The 17,744-nt window shown below is 45.8% G+C and overlaps 2 protein-coding genes across 4 annotated transcripts; both read right to left on the bottom strand.

Annotated features, from left to right (window-relative positions):
* Positions 1-159: 159 nt before the first annotated feature.
* Positions 160-6,248, bottom strand: zpd (zona pellucida glycoprotein d). 3 transcript variants are annotated; one of them, XM_060060296.1, is made up of 10 exons: positions 5,981-6,248; positions 5,850-5,901; positions 5,646-5,753; positions 5,113-5,321; positions 4,026-4,183; positions 3,819-3,933; positions 3,179-3,306; positions 1,749-1,938; positions 1,088-1,193; positions 160-589 (listed from the first exon to the last, which is right to left on the bottom strand). In XM_060060296.1, the coding sequence occupies exons 1-10, from the start codon at positions 5,999-6,001 to the stop codon at positions 480-482; spliced, it is 1,197 nt and encodes a 398-aa protein (XP_059916279.1). In that variant the 5' UTR covers positions 6,002-6,248; the 3' UTR covers positions 160-479. The 3 variants fall into 3 exon arrangements, with proteins under 3 accessions (XP_059916279.1, XP_059916280.1, XP_059916278.1); XM_060060297.1 differs by having other exon boundaries at positions 468-592; positions 6,090-6,248; XM_060060295.1 differs by having other exon boundaries at positions 468-592.
* A 146-nt stretch (positions 6,249-6,394) lies between these two features.
* sv2 (synaptic vesicle glycoprotein 2) lies at positions 6,395-17,473 on the bottom strand. Its single transcript, XM_060060294.1, has 13 exons — positions 17,340-17,473; positions 16,759-16,857; positions 15,017-15,178; positions 13,856-14,018; positions 13,340-13,461; positions 12,526-12,689; positions 12,089-12,169; positions 10,272-10,355; positions 9,840-9,928; positions 9,518-9,648; positions 8,958-9,053; positions 7,914-8,073; positions 6,395-7,256 (listed from the first exon to the last, which is right to left on the bottom strand). The coding sequence occupies exons 1-13, from the start codon at positions 17,431-17,433 to the stop codon at positions 7,073-7,075; spliced, it is 1,629 nt and encodes a 542-aa protein (XP_059916277.1). The 5' UTR covers positions 17,434-17,473; the 3' UTR covers positions 6,395-7,072.
* Between the last annotated feature and the right edge of the window lie 271 nt (positions 17,474-17,744).

Raw genomic sequence — 17,744 nt, forward strand, 5'->3', positions numbered from 1 at the left:
TACCCACATCAATGATAAGAGAGAAAATGTCTCCCCCTGTTGGTGTTTGTGGGAAATAGCTATGGGCAGGCAACAGTTAATTAAAGTGAATGGCGTCAATTGCAGACGCATATTTGTTTCAGACACAATTTCAAGTTTTGGTTTATGTGATGGTCGTTAGTTCAACTAAATACATTAAAACGTGCGTTTAATTAGCATTCCACAATCCACAGAAACGAGGCGAAATAAACCAAGATTTAGTACAAACCAAGCTCAGTGCTGCTAACGGGGTGGCTACAGGCCGCTACAGCAACAACCACTGTACCAAAATGAAAAATAAAGAAAGGAAGGAAGAAAAAAATCACGAACATCCCCATGTCCTGCTTTGAAGTTTTACACAAATAGTTTAAAATAGAGGACTGGTGAGTCTGGTGGATTGTGTACGTTTTATTGCAGCAGCGAGACACATTCAAAGCACTCGCTGCAGCAGCGAGACACATTCAAACTTCTATCCTCCTGCGGCCTGACTTGACGACGATGAGGAGGATGAGGAGGAAGAGGCCCACGGTCCAGATTCCAGCCAAGGGCAGAATCACCATCTTCAGCAGACCTACTCACACACACACAGTACGTTGAGTGTTACAAAACGACCCCTTCACAAGCAACACAGGTGGATTATTACACTTTAGTCATTAACAGACGCCTCATTGCAGCAAAATGTTAGTGAACCATTTGCCAAGATACTTGTCATTAAGGAGCAGGTAGGGGTTGGAGGCATCTTACTCTACGTACAGATAGACTGCACATATTGTGGTTCAAACCCAGAACCTTTGGGTTGGGGCACAACACCCAACAGCAACACTATCCTGCCCGTTAACAACGTCATGTCCCATCTCTCTATTCATTATCAACGGGTAATATACTAATTATTTTTTTCCTCACAGGAAATTACAACAAACTTAATTTTACGCGATTCAGTAAAAAAAAAGTTTTACCAGCCTAGGAGTTTTTATAGCGACTCCGATAGAGATTGTTTGTGGTGGTACTCATCCTCACTAAAGCTGCTTAACGACTGAATGTGAAATGAGAGTCTGTGATTGGCCATTACTGGGCTGCGGTGGGTCGGGCATCTCTACTCTGATTGGTCCGTAGGACAGCAGGCCGTGAGCGTTATCGGCCCTCAGCGCCTCGCGCTTGATGATGGATTTACAGCTCTGAAAACAACACACAACAACAACAACACACAACAACAACACACCACAACACTGATGCGTTTAGACGCCAGAGCTAAGAGTCATACACGGCACATCTGGTTAAAATCTAAACATTATTTCAGCGATATGAATGTGATATTCACACAGAGATAAATTAACATTGTTTCGTTAATCAAGAGCCTCGAACATGACATGCAGCAACTAACTAGGGGTTAGTTTAGCCTAGGAGGTAAAGCAGGTTCACTTGTAACCGGAAGGTTGTGTCAATGTGTGTATGAACCTTGTAAGTCACTTTGGATAAAAAGCGTCTTCTAAATACCCTAGAGAAAGAAAAAAAAAAAGTATATATATATATAAAACCATTGATAATAGTGTCGGATTTGAGGCGCATTCATCGGAAGAGTTAAAAAAGTAGAGGTGTCCTGTCATCAATGAAGAATGCACACCGTTGGAACGGGATTGACCAATCAGCATCAAGCATTCAACACTGCTTGTGGAATGATTGGTTACAGAACCGTAGCAGGTCGAGTTAAGCAGAGGGGAGGCGGGCCTTACGGGTGTGCAGAGGGCGTGGTCGTCGGGTTCACACAGCTGGACGGAGCAGTGCAGGTAGAGGTCGTGGGGCTCCGACACGAAGCGGAACATGTCGAAGGAGAAGCGCGTCAGGGAACCGCCCTCGCTGGAGCCCCCCAGGCCCGCGCTGGCGTTCCGGTGCAGAATGGCGACGGTGTCGTCGGTCACGCACCTTGGAGAGTCGACATGGGGGGGAGGGAGTACGTTTACTGGTCATTTTGATGAAACTATAGAGAAGCGTTACATGGCTGTTCAATTACTCTGTGGTGCTATGATGCCTGCTAGTCCCACGAAGCAGACTTCAGATCAGCATCTGAAGACTGATGGCAGTCCAGCACCTGTCTGAGCGAATGGGGCTTTTCACTTTCTTTTGATCCGTATTTGTTTTCGACCAATCACGTTGCAGGAGGCGGGGATCTGTAAAAAGTGTGATTGGCGAATACAATCTCGGCCAGCATAAGAAACTGTAAAAAACTATCCGTTTAGGTTTCCTATCAGCATCGTGCTGATCAGCCACTGTAGGAAAATACGCATTAAAATCTCCTTCTGAAACGACTTCCACTCGTGAGTTGGATCAGTTTTCTTTGGTAGAATATCTCCGTTACGCAATAGGAAACAAGGCGTTGCTCGTCCCCAGCCAGTTTCAGGCCCCGGATCTGTGCCCTCTCCCCCCAGAGGTTCTGCTATAACATAGTATGCCGGCCCCATTTCTGTCAATGATTATAGTGAACCAGTACTTTTGTTTTTATTGCTTTCCCACATAACTTTGAAACTAATCTGTCCAATATATCAATGTCCCCATGAAGTAGTCATCAGTAGCTTGCTCCCTACCAATCATTAGGCAGTCTGTTCCTATAAATTCACCCTTCAGACGTTATCAAAAGGTATGTTCAAATAACTATGGCTGTCTGAAGGCCGCCGCGACCCCATATCTAAACCAGGCGCCCCGTAGTGGGATCCCGACCCATAGCTTCTGAAACACTGCACCAGACCAACCTTCCCCTAGCCTGGTCCTACCAGACTCTCGTACTTCATTTCATTTGCACAGAGAGTCTGGCCGCTCTCCATAGGCAAACGTTAACTCACTGGAAGGCGGGTGTCTGTTGGAGTTTAAACGATTGGATCTGCCCAGTGCCACTCTGGATCTGCCATAACCAATCGCTAACGTTTGACTATAACTCCAACTAGTGCACGACCTCAACGTCATAGTTCTCAGCCACTCCCTCTGTTCGCGGATTGGACTGTCAAAAATTTGGCCGGAGAAAACCCGCGAACCCAGACGCAGGAATGAAGAGAAAGGAAGAATTGAGCGGGAGTACGTAGGCAGGCGGAGCCAGGCTGTCCTGCCCCCAAGCTCTACCTCACAACATGGCGGGCGGACGCGGATCACACGGCTGGGCGGCGGTACTGACCCCCTGTGGAGCAGGGTGTGGACGGCCTGGCCGGTGGCGTCGGGCTCCGAGGACTGGCTGGCCCAGCACTCGTCCACTCCCAGCACGAAGAAATCCTCGGGCTCCGTCACCTTCACCTCCACGTACACCTGGGAGGCGGGGTCAGAGTGAGACAAGCGGTAGCAGGGGTAAGTGACGCGCAGGGACGTGTCTAGGTGGGCGGGGCCTGGGGTCGCACCATAAACGCGTTTTTGCCAATTGATTACACACTTCACGAGCGTTATGAATCCCTCGATTCCTCTTTCATAATTGCTTGAGATTTATTGCACCGAGCAGTAGAAAAAAATCCATATTTTGACATATTGAGGGCGGAAATTTAATGGCTACCTTGTGGTTGCCTCTGGCAGAAAGTCATTCATATTTAATCATACATGACTATTTGTTGAAATTAAACATGACAACTAAAAATACATTATATACGGACTAGCCAACTAGCCACTGAGATCCGAACCGAAAGTATATTTTTCTTGTATAACCAGAATTTAATTCAATAATTCCCGTTAAGTTTGAATGGTGGAGGGTCATTCTGCATTCAACAACTTTCGAGGCTCCAGAGGCCGTTAGGGGAACTACATGCTCGTGGCTCCCCGCCCGTCCTCACCTTGTTCCTCAGGTGGATGGTGGGGGCGTGGCTGTAGGCCGAGGTGAAGTTGGCGTCCGTGTACAAAGCCATCTCCACCTTGGCGTCCATCTCGTCCATACGCATCAGCGTCTCACTAGCCAGAGAGAGGGAATCACGTCAACACACACACACACGACAACCAAAACACACCCACAACCTACCAATAGCCACACCCACACACACTACCTGGATAAAGGTATGACCGGGAAAGCCAGACTGACACTCCGGGTGTAAGGGTAGACACACGTGTAGTCTATTCTGATGACCGGGTCACGCACGATGTTTCCCACCACTTGGGCCGCTGACAGCAGGGTCAACGAGTAGGCGATGTGAGTGATGTTTTTCTGGAAGGGGAGGACACCCAATTATACTCCCGTCTTATCTATGCACCGTAACGTTCCATCATTTGAATAAGCAGTAAACAGCGTAGATCTCAGCCTCAATAAGAATCTCCTGAATGGCAATTGACTATTGAGTCATTTAAGAGACGCTTTTATCCAAAGGACTAACAGTGAATAGTGAGACAGGTCATTAACAAAAAGGTAGGGGTTACACAGTGACTACAGAGACGGGTCATTAAGGAGCAGGCAGGGGTTAGGCAGTTAATACAGAGACAGGTTATTATGGAGAAGGTAGGGGTTGGATAGTGAATAGTGAGACAGGTTCTCAAGGAGCAGGTAGGGGTTAGACAGTGAATAGTGAGACAGGTTCTCAAGGAGCAGGTAGGGCTTAGACAGTGAATAGTGAGAAAGGTTCTCAAGGAGCAGGTAGGGGTTAGACAGTGAATAGTGAGACAGGTTCTCAAGGAGCAGGTAGGGGTTAGTGAATAGTGAGACAGGTTCTCAAGGAGCAGGTAGGGGTTAGACAGTGAATAGTGAGACAGGTTCTCAAGGAGCAGGTAGGGGTTAGACAGTGAATAGTGAGACAGGTTCTCAAGGAGCAGGTAGGGGTTAGACAGTGAATAGTGAGAAAGGTTCTCAAGGAGCAGGTAGGGGTTAGACAGTGAATAGTGAGACAGGTTCTCAAGGAGCAGGTAGGGGTTAGTGAATAGTGAGACAGGTTCTCAAGGAGCAGGTAGGGGTTGGACAGTGTATAGTGAGACAGGTTCTCAAGGAGCAGGTAGGGGTTAGACAGTGAATAGTGAGACAGGTCATTAAGGGTCCGGTAAGGGGCTAGACAGTTAATAAATAGACTTGTCGTTAAGGAACTTCTCAGGTGCGACTCAAGACCCCCTGGCCACTAACATCCTGCCCCTGTAGGCCTACCAACATACCTCCTGTGGCTTGCCTCCACACAAAGCATACTTCTCTTTGGATATCCGGGCCATGTAGTACGGCACGCCGCCTATCACCTCCCTCTGGGCTCGGCAGGACTTGTTGGGCAGACGCAGGGAGTCGAGAGGAATTTCATAGTATTTGAAAAAGTCCTCAGCCATTCGCATCGTTATGAAATCCTTGCCGCAGAGCACTTTCAGTTGGGCGTCTGTTGAAATGAGGAGACTACATATACATAGGGCTATGGTGTGTGTGTGTGTGTGTGTGTGTGTGTGTGTGTGTGTGTGTGTGTGTGTGTGTGTGTGTGTGTGTGTGTGTGTGTGTGTGTGTGTGTGTGTGTGTGGCAATCTATTGAGACTTAAATGTCCAAATACATTAAAAATCCAAGTTCTGTTTCGTGGAGGGATATTTTCTACAAAATGCACTCCTTGTCGCCAATGTAAACTCTTGACTGAATCTAGGCTCAATGCTATTGTTAAAATAAATAGCATAATATAAAAAAAAACATTTGACAGCCACAACCTATTCTTACCTTTATCGCACTGATCTCCATAGAACCCTTTGGTGCACTTGCACACAGTTCCGCTCGGATACATCGCGCACCGTGCGGGGTCCTTGCAGTGTGATACACTGCAGATTCCTTAGTGGTGGAGAGAAGACTTTTCATTTGTCCTATATTGCATAATTGATATGATGAACCCGATAGTGTTCATCACTAATGGACTTGATTTCTTACCCAGAGCTCCGCCGCGGTCTAGCCCGAGGAGAATGCAGAGGACCAGGGTCAGCTGTTTTGAAGAATAAAAACATTGTTCTTAGGCATGAGACGGAGTTAGAATCGACACGCTAAACCGAGAGTTAACCAACCGTTATGCTGTTAATAGCCATTGGCAAGTTGGTGATGTTATTCAAAATCCACGTTAATATTTGAATTAATTATATTCGATGATCAGATCTATATGTTGTGTTTTGTTACCACGATTTAAGACGGAGCGAGTTGGGGTCCTCTATAATTTTATTGTCGTTCACGCCCTCCAATCATAAAACACCTGTCCGACCCGCCTCACGTGGTTAGGGCATCACGTGATCAGATCATGAGACAAAACGTAATAATTATTCCACATATTATTATAAGCTTATTTTTAAAGTTCTTGTAGTTATTAATGGTCTCTATAGTATGTGCCAAGCTATATGTTACCATTCAATAAGATTTGTAAAAAACGGATTTCTAATTTATCTATCATAAGAGATCATTATATGAAGAAGCTGCGTACCACGATGTATTAAGAACATATTTATTAGTGTCTAAAAATGAATGAGGAGGAAAATAACCTAATATCCTAACATGAATTAATATATTGAATGCATGATTATCGGACAGCAGTTATATGATAGTACAATGTGCTACTAAAATGAGCCTTTAGTCACATTTTTACAACGAGGCAGAGCTTAATACCCTCTTTTCTTTGACTTCTCAAAAGTCAAACACAATACACCCCTTATAACATGTAATATCAATTTAAGTATGACACTGTTTTTTTCACATTGCTTTCCCATCAAACAAAGGCTTGAGGAGTGTGGAGTACATCACAGTGAGCTAGCAAGCTTCAGAGGCAGTGCCGAGAAACAGAGTCTCGTTTACAGAAACATCTGGTGGATGTCTCCGGTGGACATCTAGAATGATTGCATCACAACTTCGTACATCAGGGCCGCAGAGTTCAAACATGTTCCCGTCAGGATATGTGTCTTAATCCTCCAAAAAATAGATTTCCACACCGAAATGTTCGAAATCAGATCGGACCGGATGATCGAATCAGTCCTATAATCCGGAATGCATATTTCGTCAATGTACGACATGGGACTGGGATCATTTTGATCCACAAAAATCTATAAATATCCTCTGTTGACCGGCAGATGAGAAGCCGGGCTCAGCTCAGCGGGGGGATTCAGCTGGGGGTCTCAGCTGAGGTCCGTCTGCTTGGTCTGGGGGAGCAGAAGGGCCACCAGCCCCCCGGCCAACAGCAGGGCCGACACCAGGAGGATGGGCACGGCGCAGTTACTGTCCACCAGGCTGCCGAACACCACGTTCCCCGTGATGGCCGCCACGCGCCCCACCCCCGTGAAGAAGCCCAGCGCAGAGGACCTGTGAAGAGAGCCCATGGAGTAGAATAACCTTTATTGACATTGCACAAGACGACGACATTTTGTTGGAGCAGTCCTCCATTTGCACAGTTATATATATATATAAATATGAGGAAATATAGAAAACAACAATATCAACAATAACAGCAATATATATATATATATATATATATATATATATATATATATATATATATATAAATAAAGAAAAATGTGGACAAACAAAGAATGATTTAGTGTGGGCGACGCTTTTACTAGATACTGTGTGCTGCTATTGAAGGGTTAATTATTAGTAGTAGTTCGTAAAAGGTACATATATGCGATCATATTAGTGGTAAATATTAATGTGAAAAAATTTCTGAGCATCTCCAAAATTTGTAAACGTTTTTAGTTCGGGGGTAAAATACAAATAATAAAAAAATTACTTTTTCTAAACTATAATTTTTTCCATAACATTTGCTAATAAATGCAATATGTCACTTCTAAATAAAATATGCTTACAGTACATATTATCAAATCTCAGCGATGAAGACACACAGGAAACGTCAAGTAGCTTTCATATCGTTAGCACAATTAGCATTCGCACCGAGCTGCTAATGCTGGGCGTGCTAACGTCAAACAGTAAGCAGGCAGTCAGAGGTTAGCCCGGCGGCCGTACCGTAGCTGGGTGGGGTAGAGCTCCGTGCCCACCACGTCCAGGGCGTTCCAGCCGATCACAGACACCCCGCTGAAGATGCAGGACAGAACCAGGCTGCCGGCCTTGGTCTGGACCATGTAGATGAAGAACACGCTCACACTGGACACCATCAGACTGCAGGCTGGGACAGAAACAGGAACAGAAGCCACGTCATGTTACACACAAGATAGCTCTAGCCTAGTAACTCTTTATTTCTTATGAAGTAATTATAGGGATGATTCTTCTGTCATGTTCAAATATTGTTTTACTCACTAGCAGTGTTGGGAACGTTTAACGCTTTAAAAAACTTTTTGTTCCAAAAAGTAACTGAGTTAGTAACTGAATTACTCTATAATAAAAGTAACTAGTTACCTGGGAAAGTAACTTTTTGCGTTGCTGTAAAAAAGAGAGATTTTTCTGAGCAGTTTTCACTTGGCCTTAATGTGTTAAATGGTTGAACTGCCCATTCAAGGCCCTGATATACTTCCAACTGAATTTTAATTTGCTTGGTTGCAAAGGCTGTGGAACATCTGCCGAATACCATTTCTGCTGCTTCATCTTATCTGTTTGGTGTGTGTGTGTGCGTGTGTGTGCCACGCGTGTCCTGTCCTAGCTAGGCTTGTGTGTTAAAACACTGGCTCCGATTGGCTACCATGAAACATGACTGCCTTGGCCAATCATAATCGCTTAGCTCGTTGTTAACCGGCCCGGTCTCCTCACTAGCAGTTTGTGTTTGGAGCCAGGGGTGCGGTCGGATTACGCAGTTTATTCAATCAATTCATAGTAACGCACCGCATTTAACGTACAGTAACGGTAACGGCGTTGTAACGATGGAAACAGTAATTAGTTAGAGTACACCGTTACTGAAAAAATAACGGAGTTACCTAACGTCGTTCTTTTAAACGGCGTTATTACAAACACTGCTCACATAAAAGCAGAAAACTAGGTAAGTATATAATAAGTAAAATGTACTTTCTAACTTTTATATGACTTTATTCATTCTATGTATGATATCGCCAGACTTACAGAGCAGCGTCTTTCCTCCGACGCGGTCCATCACGAAGATGGTGAAGATGTTGCCGGGTAGGTTTGAGGCGGCAACGATGAAGCCCTCCATATAAACTGCCATTGGAAGAACAAAAAAAACACAGATCAATTACCTGCGTGTACAGCCTTGGCTACCAAGCTATAGAGAGGGGGAGGGGTTGTAGGGGTAGTAAAGTCAATGTTGATGATTAAAGAAAAGGCTGAATTTCTCGTCTGGGCTTAATAAAAGAAACATTCTGTCTCATCTTAATTTGGTGGATCTAGTATGTATGCATCTCAATACAGTTGTTGTGCTGCCTTCATAAACAGTATGTTAGTATACAATTCAACAATGCTAGAAAAGCACTTTAAACAAGCACTTTCACACAATAACTAGTAGTTATAGTGTGTGTGTGTGTGTGTGTGTGTGTGTGTGTGTGTGTGTGTGTGTGTGTGTGTGTGTGTGTGTGTGTGTGTGTGTGTGTGTGTGTGTGTGTGTGTGTGTGTGTGTGTGTGTGTGTGTGTGTGTGTGTGTGTGTGTTCTCCGTCCTGGTGCCGACCTGCTGTGTTGGGCGGGTAGCAGGAGGACTGGTTCAGGAGCTGGGGCGCGCGGGACACGTTGGCACACGGGGAGCCTCCATCTTCAGTCCTCTTAAACAGCTCCGGGAACCACATCCACAGCCCGTAGTACCTACACAGGCACGCACGCACACGCACACACACACACACACATCAATAAAGTACTAACTTAGCACCTAAAAGGCACAGTGACATGAACGCTAAAAATAAACACACACACACACACGCATTTAAGAGATCCTATTCTCCAATCAATGACATACACTAAATAAAGTACATCACACCCAGCAATCGGACCCTTACCCGAAGGAGATGGTGTAGAAGACCACCAGGAGGACAAAACTCCTGGATCTCAGGGGGCCGGAGAAAATCTGTCTGATGGGAGCCAGGCCCTGCAGGAGCCAGGAAATGGACATGTGAGTAAAAGAGAATTGGTGGAGCGCTTTTTTCCATCTATAAAAGTGAGTGATTTTTCCAAGATGTTTTAATGTTATCATCTCATTCGTACTATTCTGGGTAAGAATTTTAAGCATTTCATTGCCATTATTGATGACTGCTGCTTGCTCGTTGTTTAGTACAACAAACATAAATACAATCCAATATAAAAATAACTTAATAAGGGACTGACACTTTCTTGAGTGACACACCAAACACGTTCCCCTAAAGAGATCCCCCTCCTAATCCCATTGTGTCTGCTGTAGACCTATAACGTCTGTTCGTCTGTTGGGCCGTTACCATTTCCAGCAGGCGGCCACAGCAGGACGCCTGGCTGCTCACGCGCGTCTGCGATCGCGGGGAACTCGTGACCAGGCCAAACATCTGGAAAACAGGTCAGAGGACAGCTCACTCCGAGCCCTCCGCGCTGGCTCACTGTGGCCGCATTTCTCGGAGCGTTGCAAACTCCAGACCGAGGCAGGTCCAGGCACGCACACGCAAACTTTGTCCATTTTCTACTTGATCGCAGCCTCAGTGCTGATGATACACTTTTGTCTGTTGCCGTCGCCATTAGTCCTGACTGCGTTCAGGCTAAGGAGCAGCGGGTAAACAGCATGACGAAACAGTAACAAGTACTCCCTTATGTGTACATATCATTACGTAACTTGAAGGCGAACCTCAGATTGAAGAGGAACAATGCGGTTTTCGCCCCGGACGTGGAACTACGGACCAGCTCTTCACTCTCGCAAGGATCCTGGAGGGGGCCTGGGAGTATGCCCATCCGGTCTACATGTGTTTTGTGGATCTGGAGAAGGCGTATGACCGGGTCCCCCGGGAGAAACTGTGGGAGGTGCTGCGGGAGTATGGGGTAAGGGGGTCTATCCTCAGAGCCATCCAATCTTTGTACTCCCAAAGCGAGAGCTGTGTTCGTGTTCTCGGCAGCCAGTCAGTTTCGTTCTCAGTGGGTGCTGGTCTCCGCCAGGGCTGCGCCTTGTCACCAATCCTGTTTGTGATATACATGGACAGGATATCGAGGCGTAGTCGTGGTGGGGAGGGGTTGCAGTTCGGTGGTCTGAGGATCTCGTCACTGCTTTTTGCAGATGATGTGGTCCTCATTGGATCATCGGCCTGTGACCTTCAGCACTCACTTGATCGGCTGGCGGCCGAGTGTGAATCGGCTGGGATGAGGATCAGCACCGCTAAATCTGAGGCCATGACTCTTAGCAGGAAACCGGTGGATTGCTTACTCCGGGTAGGAAATGAGTCCTTAGCCCAAGTGAAGGAGTTCAAGTACCTCGGGGTCTTGTTCGCGAGTGAGGGTACTATGGAGCGTGAGATTGGCCGGAGAATCGGAGCAGCGGGGGCGGTATTGCGTTCGCTTTACCGCACCGTTGTAACGAAAAGAGAGCTGAGCCGCAAGGCAAAGCTCTCGATCTACCGGTCGATCTTCGTTCCTATCCTCACCTATGGTCATGAGGGCTGGGTGATGACCGAAAGGACGAGATCGCGGGTACAAGCGGCCGAGATGAGTTTTCTCAGAAGGGTGGCTGGCGTCTCCCTTAGGGATAGGGTGAGAAGCTCAGCCATCCGTGAGGAACTCGGATTAGAGCCGCTGCTCCTTTACTTAGAAAGGAGTCAGCTGAGGTGGTTCGGGCATCTGGTAAGGATGCCCACTGGGCGCCTTCCTTGGGAGGTGTTTCAGGCACGTCCAGTGGGGAGGAGACCTCGGGGAAGACCCAGGACTAGGTGGAGAGATTATATCTCAACACTGGCCTGGGAACGCCTCGGGATCCCCCCGTCAGAGCTGGTCAATGTGGCCCGGGAAAGGGAAGTCTGGGGCCCCCTGCTTGAGCTGCTCCCCCCGCGACCCGACCCCGGATAAGCGGATGACGATGAGGATGAGGATGAGGAACTTGAAGGAATGAGCACTGAAAGCTTGGGCTTGGGTAAAGGGGGGAGTCATAGATATTTGGCCTGTTAAGCCCTTTGAGACTGTCATGGTGATTAAGGGCTATACAAATAAAATCGAATTGAGTTGAAAGCAAACGGAGTCACAGGGAGAAATGGGAGAACGTATCTAGGTTGACACAGCCAAAGTGGGTGAATTCATTTCGTACCGGAAAGGTCTTGCTGGATCTCCAGTGGTTCACGGAAAACATCACACGGAACACATGGAGCGCCTCCTTCTTCCGTCCAGCCTTACAAACATAACATAACATAACAATACACACATTCCAAACATAACATAACCAACATTAGATTACACACATTCCAAACTACATTCCAAACATAACAAACATTATATGAAACACATGAGGTTACAAATATAAGAAAACAAACATTACATTAGAAACACGACATCGACAACCTTATATCAGATACATTCGATTAAAAAAATGTATATAGAAAACATAAGATCTGAAGCATTTTGATCACAAACATTAAATCTCCAGTAATAGATACTACAACCATTAGATAAACAACATTACATAACAAACATTATACATGAGATCCACCTCTAACAGGCTCCAACATGGCGGCAGACAGGACGTACCTCCATGAGGAACTTGGGGCTCTCGGGCATCATGAGGCTGAAGAGCAGCGCTGAACTGAGGCTAGGGACCGAGCAGAGCACCACGAAGACCCTCCAGCTCTGCATGGTCAGCGGCCCCAGCTGGACATGAGCCCAGGACGCAGGGATCACCCACCAGGCCAGGCCTGGGGAGAAGAAGATGGACATACGCACAAGACACAGGCACAGAGAGGGACACAGACACACAATAAGTATTCATCTAAATCTCAGGTCCAGCCGTGCTACTATAGCTGCGTTTCCATCTGAAAGGTGATGCAAATCTTTAGAAAGTTCGCAAAAAAGTAATTCGAATTAGGTGCGTTTCCATCAAGTGGTTGGAGCGGAATAGGGTGATGACGTTACACGTTGATGTCGGCAGGGTTGCTATGGCCGGTCGTTATGCGGAAATCGGAAAGACTGTCAGTCCTGTGTGTTCAAAGTTCGCTACGTCACAGCCTTTTCGAAAAGTGTGTTTCCATCTCCCATTTTGCGAATTTACTCTCTTTCGCATTTCTCAAAAACCACCTCAAGCGAGCGGATAAACCTTTTTGCGAATGTTGGTGTTTCCATCATCGTTTACTGATTCGATACTTCAAAGTTTGCATAAAATCAGGGGGATGGAAACGCACCTTATGTTGTAGAAGAACTTCTTGGGGCAGACGGCACAGAGAACCAAAAACCGCAAGGGGCGGCGTTACAAAATGTGTGACCGGACGTTGATACCAGGGTCGCCCACTAGGAGAGCTTTGCCGTAGCCATGGGGAAGAGCGTAGGAGTGATGGCAGGTTGGACCCACCTGCAGCCAGGATGTTTCCTGCCATCCAGAAGGTGGCCAGCGAGCTGATCATGGCTCCTCGTCTGAGACGGGGCAGGAACTCCGAGAAGTAGGAGAAGATGACCGGGATGGAGCCTCCCACCCTGGACATTACCCCAAGAGGAACCACAGGTAAAGTAGGAGTGCACTAGGAGTTGTCCGTATACAAATTCCTAGTTCCTAGGCACCTTAATCAAACCCATATGTGCACATATGTAGACGGAACACATAGATGACTCTGGGAATAACGTTTAACTTTTGGAATTTGGAGACACGAAACATTCCAATAACAGTATAATATTACGGCTATTAGCTGCTTATGAATCCAGTTTACACGATGTCCTTATCATTTTGGTTCTTAATGGTTCTACAGAGAAACTGATAAGGGCAGAACACACAAGCTGGCTAGCACTGCTAGAAACCTGCCGGCCTTCTGCTCTGAAAACAAATTTAGATTCATACTTTTGATAAAAAAAAGAGTTGTTTAGAAGTGCTCACCCCACACCACTGATGAACCGCATTAGCAGGAAAAGCCAGAACCACGGGGCCAAGCTAGCCATGGCACCGAACACACCGTTAACGCTCAGAGACACGATTAAGACCCTCTTGCGCCCCCTCAGGTCAGCCAGGTACCCCCACAGGTAGCCTCCCACCATCATTCCTATCAACCAACACATAAATTAAAATATAACTTATTGTTTAATTCTTACAAACATATATGTTTGTAATAATAAGTGTGTGCGTGTGTGTGTGTGTTGCCTCCCCATTCTTTCAACACAACATACCATGTTTGTTGTAGCTCGCTTTTGGTATGAATCATTGGGCGATATAATCTGTACATGGAGTCTGTGTGAGGCCTTTCAAAGATTTCAATTATATACAAAATACAGTAAATCTATAGTTCATCCCCTGTGACCAAATATGCATATCAGGCCAACCCAACTGGGGTCCCCGCCCTAGGGTTAGGAAACACTGGTCTACAGAGATAAAGGCTCTATAGGAGATAAAGGGTCTATTCACGAATCTGGGGAAGTACCGGAAGTCTCCATTACTGAGGTGGCTTCTCCCTACAATACACACATGTTTGAATGCCAGCTTTCCTAAGAAGTGTACACTTCTTTACTTTGACTTCCGATGCAACTTGACCTGTGCATCTTCAGCCAACAGGTTATTTAACGTCTTAATAACACTAAGATCGGCATCAATATATGGATCCTTAATCAGTAACTGGGGGGCCATTGCTTAACGTTGACAACGTCAGGCCAACCCAGCAACCCATGCGATGGTCACTTTGAGTATATGCTGAGTCACTATGACTTGCCACCACAATGGCGGCTGCTGTGTAGAATATGAGTTGTATATGTATACATGTATTGAGTATATGGTACACGTGAACATCCTAAAATGGCGTAAATTTGATTGGTTCGCTATCTCGGGATATTGTTTTCGGTGGTCGCAAATCAAAACAAATAAACCGCTGATAAAAACAAATAAATATCGGCAAAAAGTATTACCTTGTTTAATTTGGAGTGTTCACGTGTAGTATATACTGAAACAATCATTCACCTCAGGCTCCGTGAATAGTGGGGAATAGCTATTATAGCACTATTCACTTCGGCTAACAGTTGTTAAATATGTATATGCATAGGGGGTGTTCACCCAGGAAGATGCTGGCAGTCAACAGCCCCATGTCGGAGGAGCTGAGCCGCAGGTCGCAGCGTGCCGTGGGCAACAGGAAGGACACACACAGGATCTCCACCGCATCGCTGGCATTGGCCCAGCCACACACCAGCAGCAGCAGCCCGTGGAACACCCCGAAACCTGAGGGGGACAAAGAAGCAGTAGGCGGTTTACAGCTGCACGTTTTTTGTGTGATGATGATGATGCTCCGAGTGTGACTTATTTGTGTGTTCTCTGTTGTTTTTCGAATTGTTATCTGTAACCGTGGAACTGTGCTGTGGCCTTGGTCTTGGCCAGGACTCTCTTGTAAATGAGATTTCTAATCTCAATGAGACTTCTCCTGGTTAAATAAAAGGTTAAACACAGAGACGTCATCGTAGGACACACACACACAGGGCTCGCTAATAACAGTAACTATGGGTTGGCTGAGAATTAGTCAAGAAAGAAGCAATAGCAGGAAAATATTACTTGTATCGGGTACATAAGGAGAGGGGAAGAAATGCCCTCTGACAACTGCATCTGCAGTCACAGTCGTATTTTTCCCGACTTTGACTTCTATTTAATAATTTAGCAGACACTATCCAACGGCGACGGTGAATACATGTACCGTCTGAGGTCATTAAAGAGCAGTTGGGGTTAGGCCTCATGCCACTAACTTTCTCCTGGGAGACAAAGCCCCAAGCCATTTGAATGTCCTGATCCTGTATCCTTGTAAGCAATGGAAAAAAAAGGGCTCTCAGAAAACAGGTTCTGCAGTTAAATACTCCATTGTTATTTGTTTTCCCCTCATGTGACGAATGCATTCAAGTAGGAAGTGAGAGGACGGGTTAAACATTACCATCTCATTACTGTGGTCGGAATTTGGACCACTTCAATCGTTTCTGTATAAACTGTTTAAGAATAAAGAGTCATCCGGACTTAGAATAATTAGGCTAATGTGTCATACAACAAACATACAACAAACATACAACAACATGGGGTGCTGTCTAGGTAGGCACCCCACCTATTCCTAGCGTTATCCAACGTTAACCTTTTAGCCTGAGGTAAACCGGGCACGAGGGAGAAGGGATCCCCTTATCCATTCTTCTACTTGATGAGAACACATGAAACTTTGTCCTTTAGGGAAACATTATTTCATTTGATCATTGACGGTTGCAACGTGGGGAGATGTAGCGGTGACTTCTCAGTTGGATCCTTTGACCCTTGACTGCCCCAAGGGGGGCAGGGAAAAGGCACAATCGACAAACGGCAGTTAGAGAAACAGAATTGACCCATTACAGCTACCAATTTGTAAGGAGGTTTTAATGTTTCCTATTTTTTCCTAATTTGTTACTTTTATCCCGGGAACATAAAAGGTTATTTCCTCAGTGTTGTCATTTTCATATGGTTTGAGCCTCCATACAAGTTGCTCTGCCATATTTGGCAGGATAGTCTACTAGTGTACTCGTCTACATTCTGGGCTCAAACTCCAATGCCTGCCATCTGATATTTACCTGAATCCTTGAGCAAGAAGCCCAACACCAAAACGTACAATTATTTCAAAGATAAGATTGATATACGATTATTATTCAAATTAACTATGCAAGTATTATTTAAGTTAATATCCTTCCCAGAAAAAAATATGCAAATCCCAAACAAAGGAGCTTCAGTTAACATATTAAGCTTGCTGCCAATTGTATGAGAAAATAGGAACAAACGTTTCGAGCAGAGATACAACATACCTGCTTCTTCAACTGCTTCCTCATAGGTTAACCTTCTTGGTGCACTTCCCTGGTCATCGTGAGAGGGGATGCGTTGGCTACTATACAATATGTCTTCACCTGCATAGAGAGAGACAGCATACATAGACTCAGTTTACATTACTGTACAATTATGTATATATATTGCTCGTATCCCATCCGTTCTTCTTAACAACATCCAGGCACTGTTCAGTTTGAATAATTGTTGTAACGCACACAGGTTGGTCATATTTTAGCATAACAAATATAAAAACAGGATGTTAAACAAAATACAAAACCGCATTGGATTGGAAAGTAGGTTAGCGAAGTTGAAAGGATTGTAAACAACCCATAAGATGCTTCTCTTTAGTGGGAGAAGAGTTTGATGGTAGCAATCAACTGAGAGAACTACGAAGTAACAAATGGTATTTTTATTTCTGGGGTCAAATCAAATCAAATATCTCCACTATTCAAACGCGGGGTATCAAGCGAAGTAAGACCAGCCAGAAACCAGCAACAGTGGACCGCAAAGCGTGTTGCATCCTGCGGCTGGCTGATGATCAGGCTCACAATAAAGCGTATACCTCCATCTGAATCCACTTCTTCTGGCTCCGACTCACTGCTGCTGAGAAGAGTTTGCCTGGCTTCCGAGTCCTCTGAACATCCGCGGCGAGACATCGGGCGGTCTTCATAGAGTCTGTGGTTTTGTTTAACTTCACAGCCGGGCCGAGTAGCGTGTCCCTGACATCTACGTGTGCGCTACGAGTGTGTGTGCGTGTGTCTAGCCTCCAGATCGTCAACAACCGCAGCTAGGTGAAGTGAAGCCACTGGGATACCAGGAAGTAGCGGAAACTCGTGAACCCCGCGGCTGCCGTCTTCCTCTCTACTACTACCTGCCTGCTGTCCTCCCCCGAGTACCGCATGACTTCTGCCCTAGGCGTGGAGTTAAGTTAGCTGGTAACCCATGAGGTAGCAGACACAGCATTATC

This window comes from Gadus macrocephalus, chromosome 9 (genome assembly GCF_031168955.1).
Source record: "Gadus macrocephalus chromosome 9, ASM3116895v1".
NCBI classification, from domain to species: domain Eukaryota; kingdom Metazoa; phylum Chordata; class Actinopteri; order Gadiformes; family Gadidae; genus Gadus; species Gadus macrocephalus.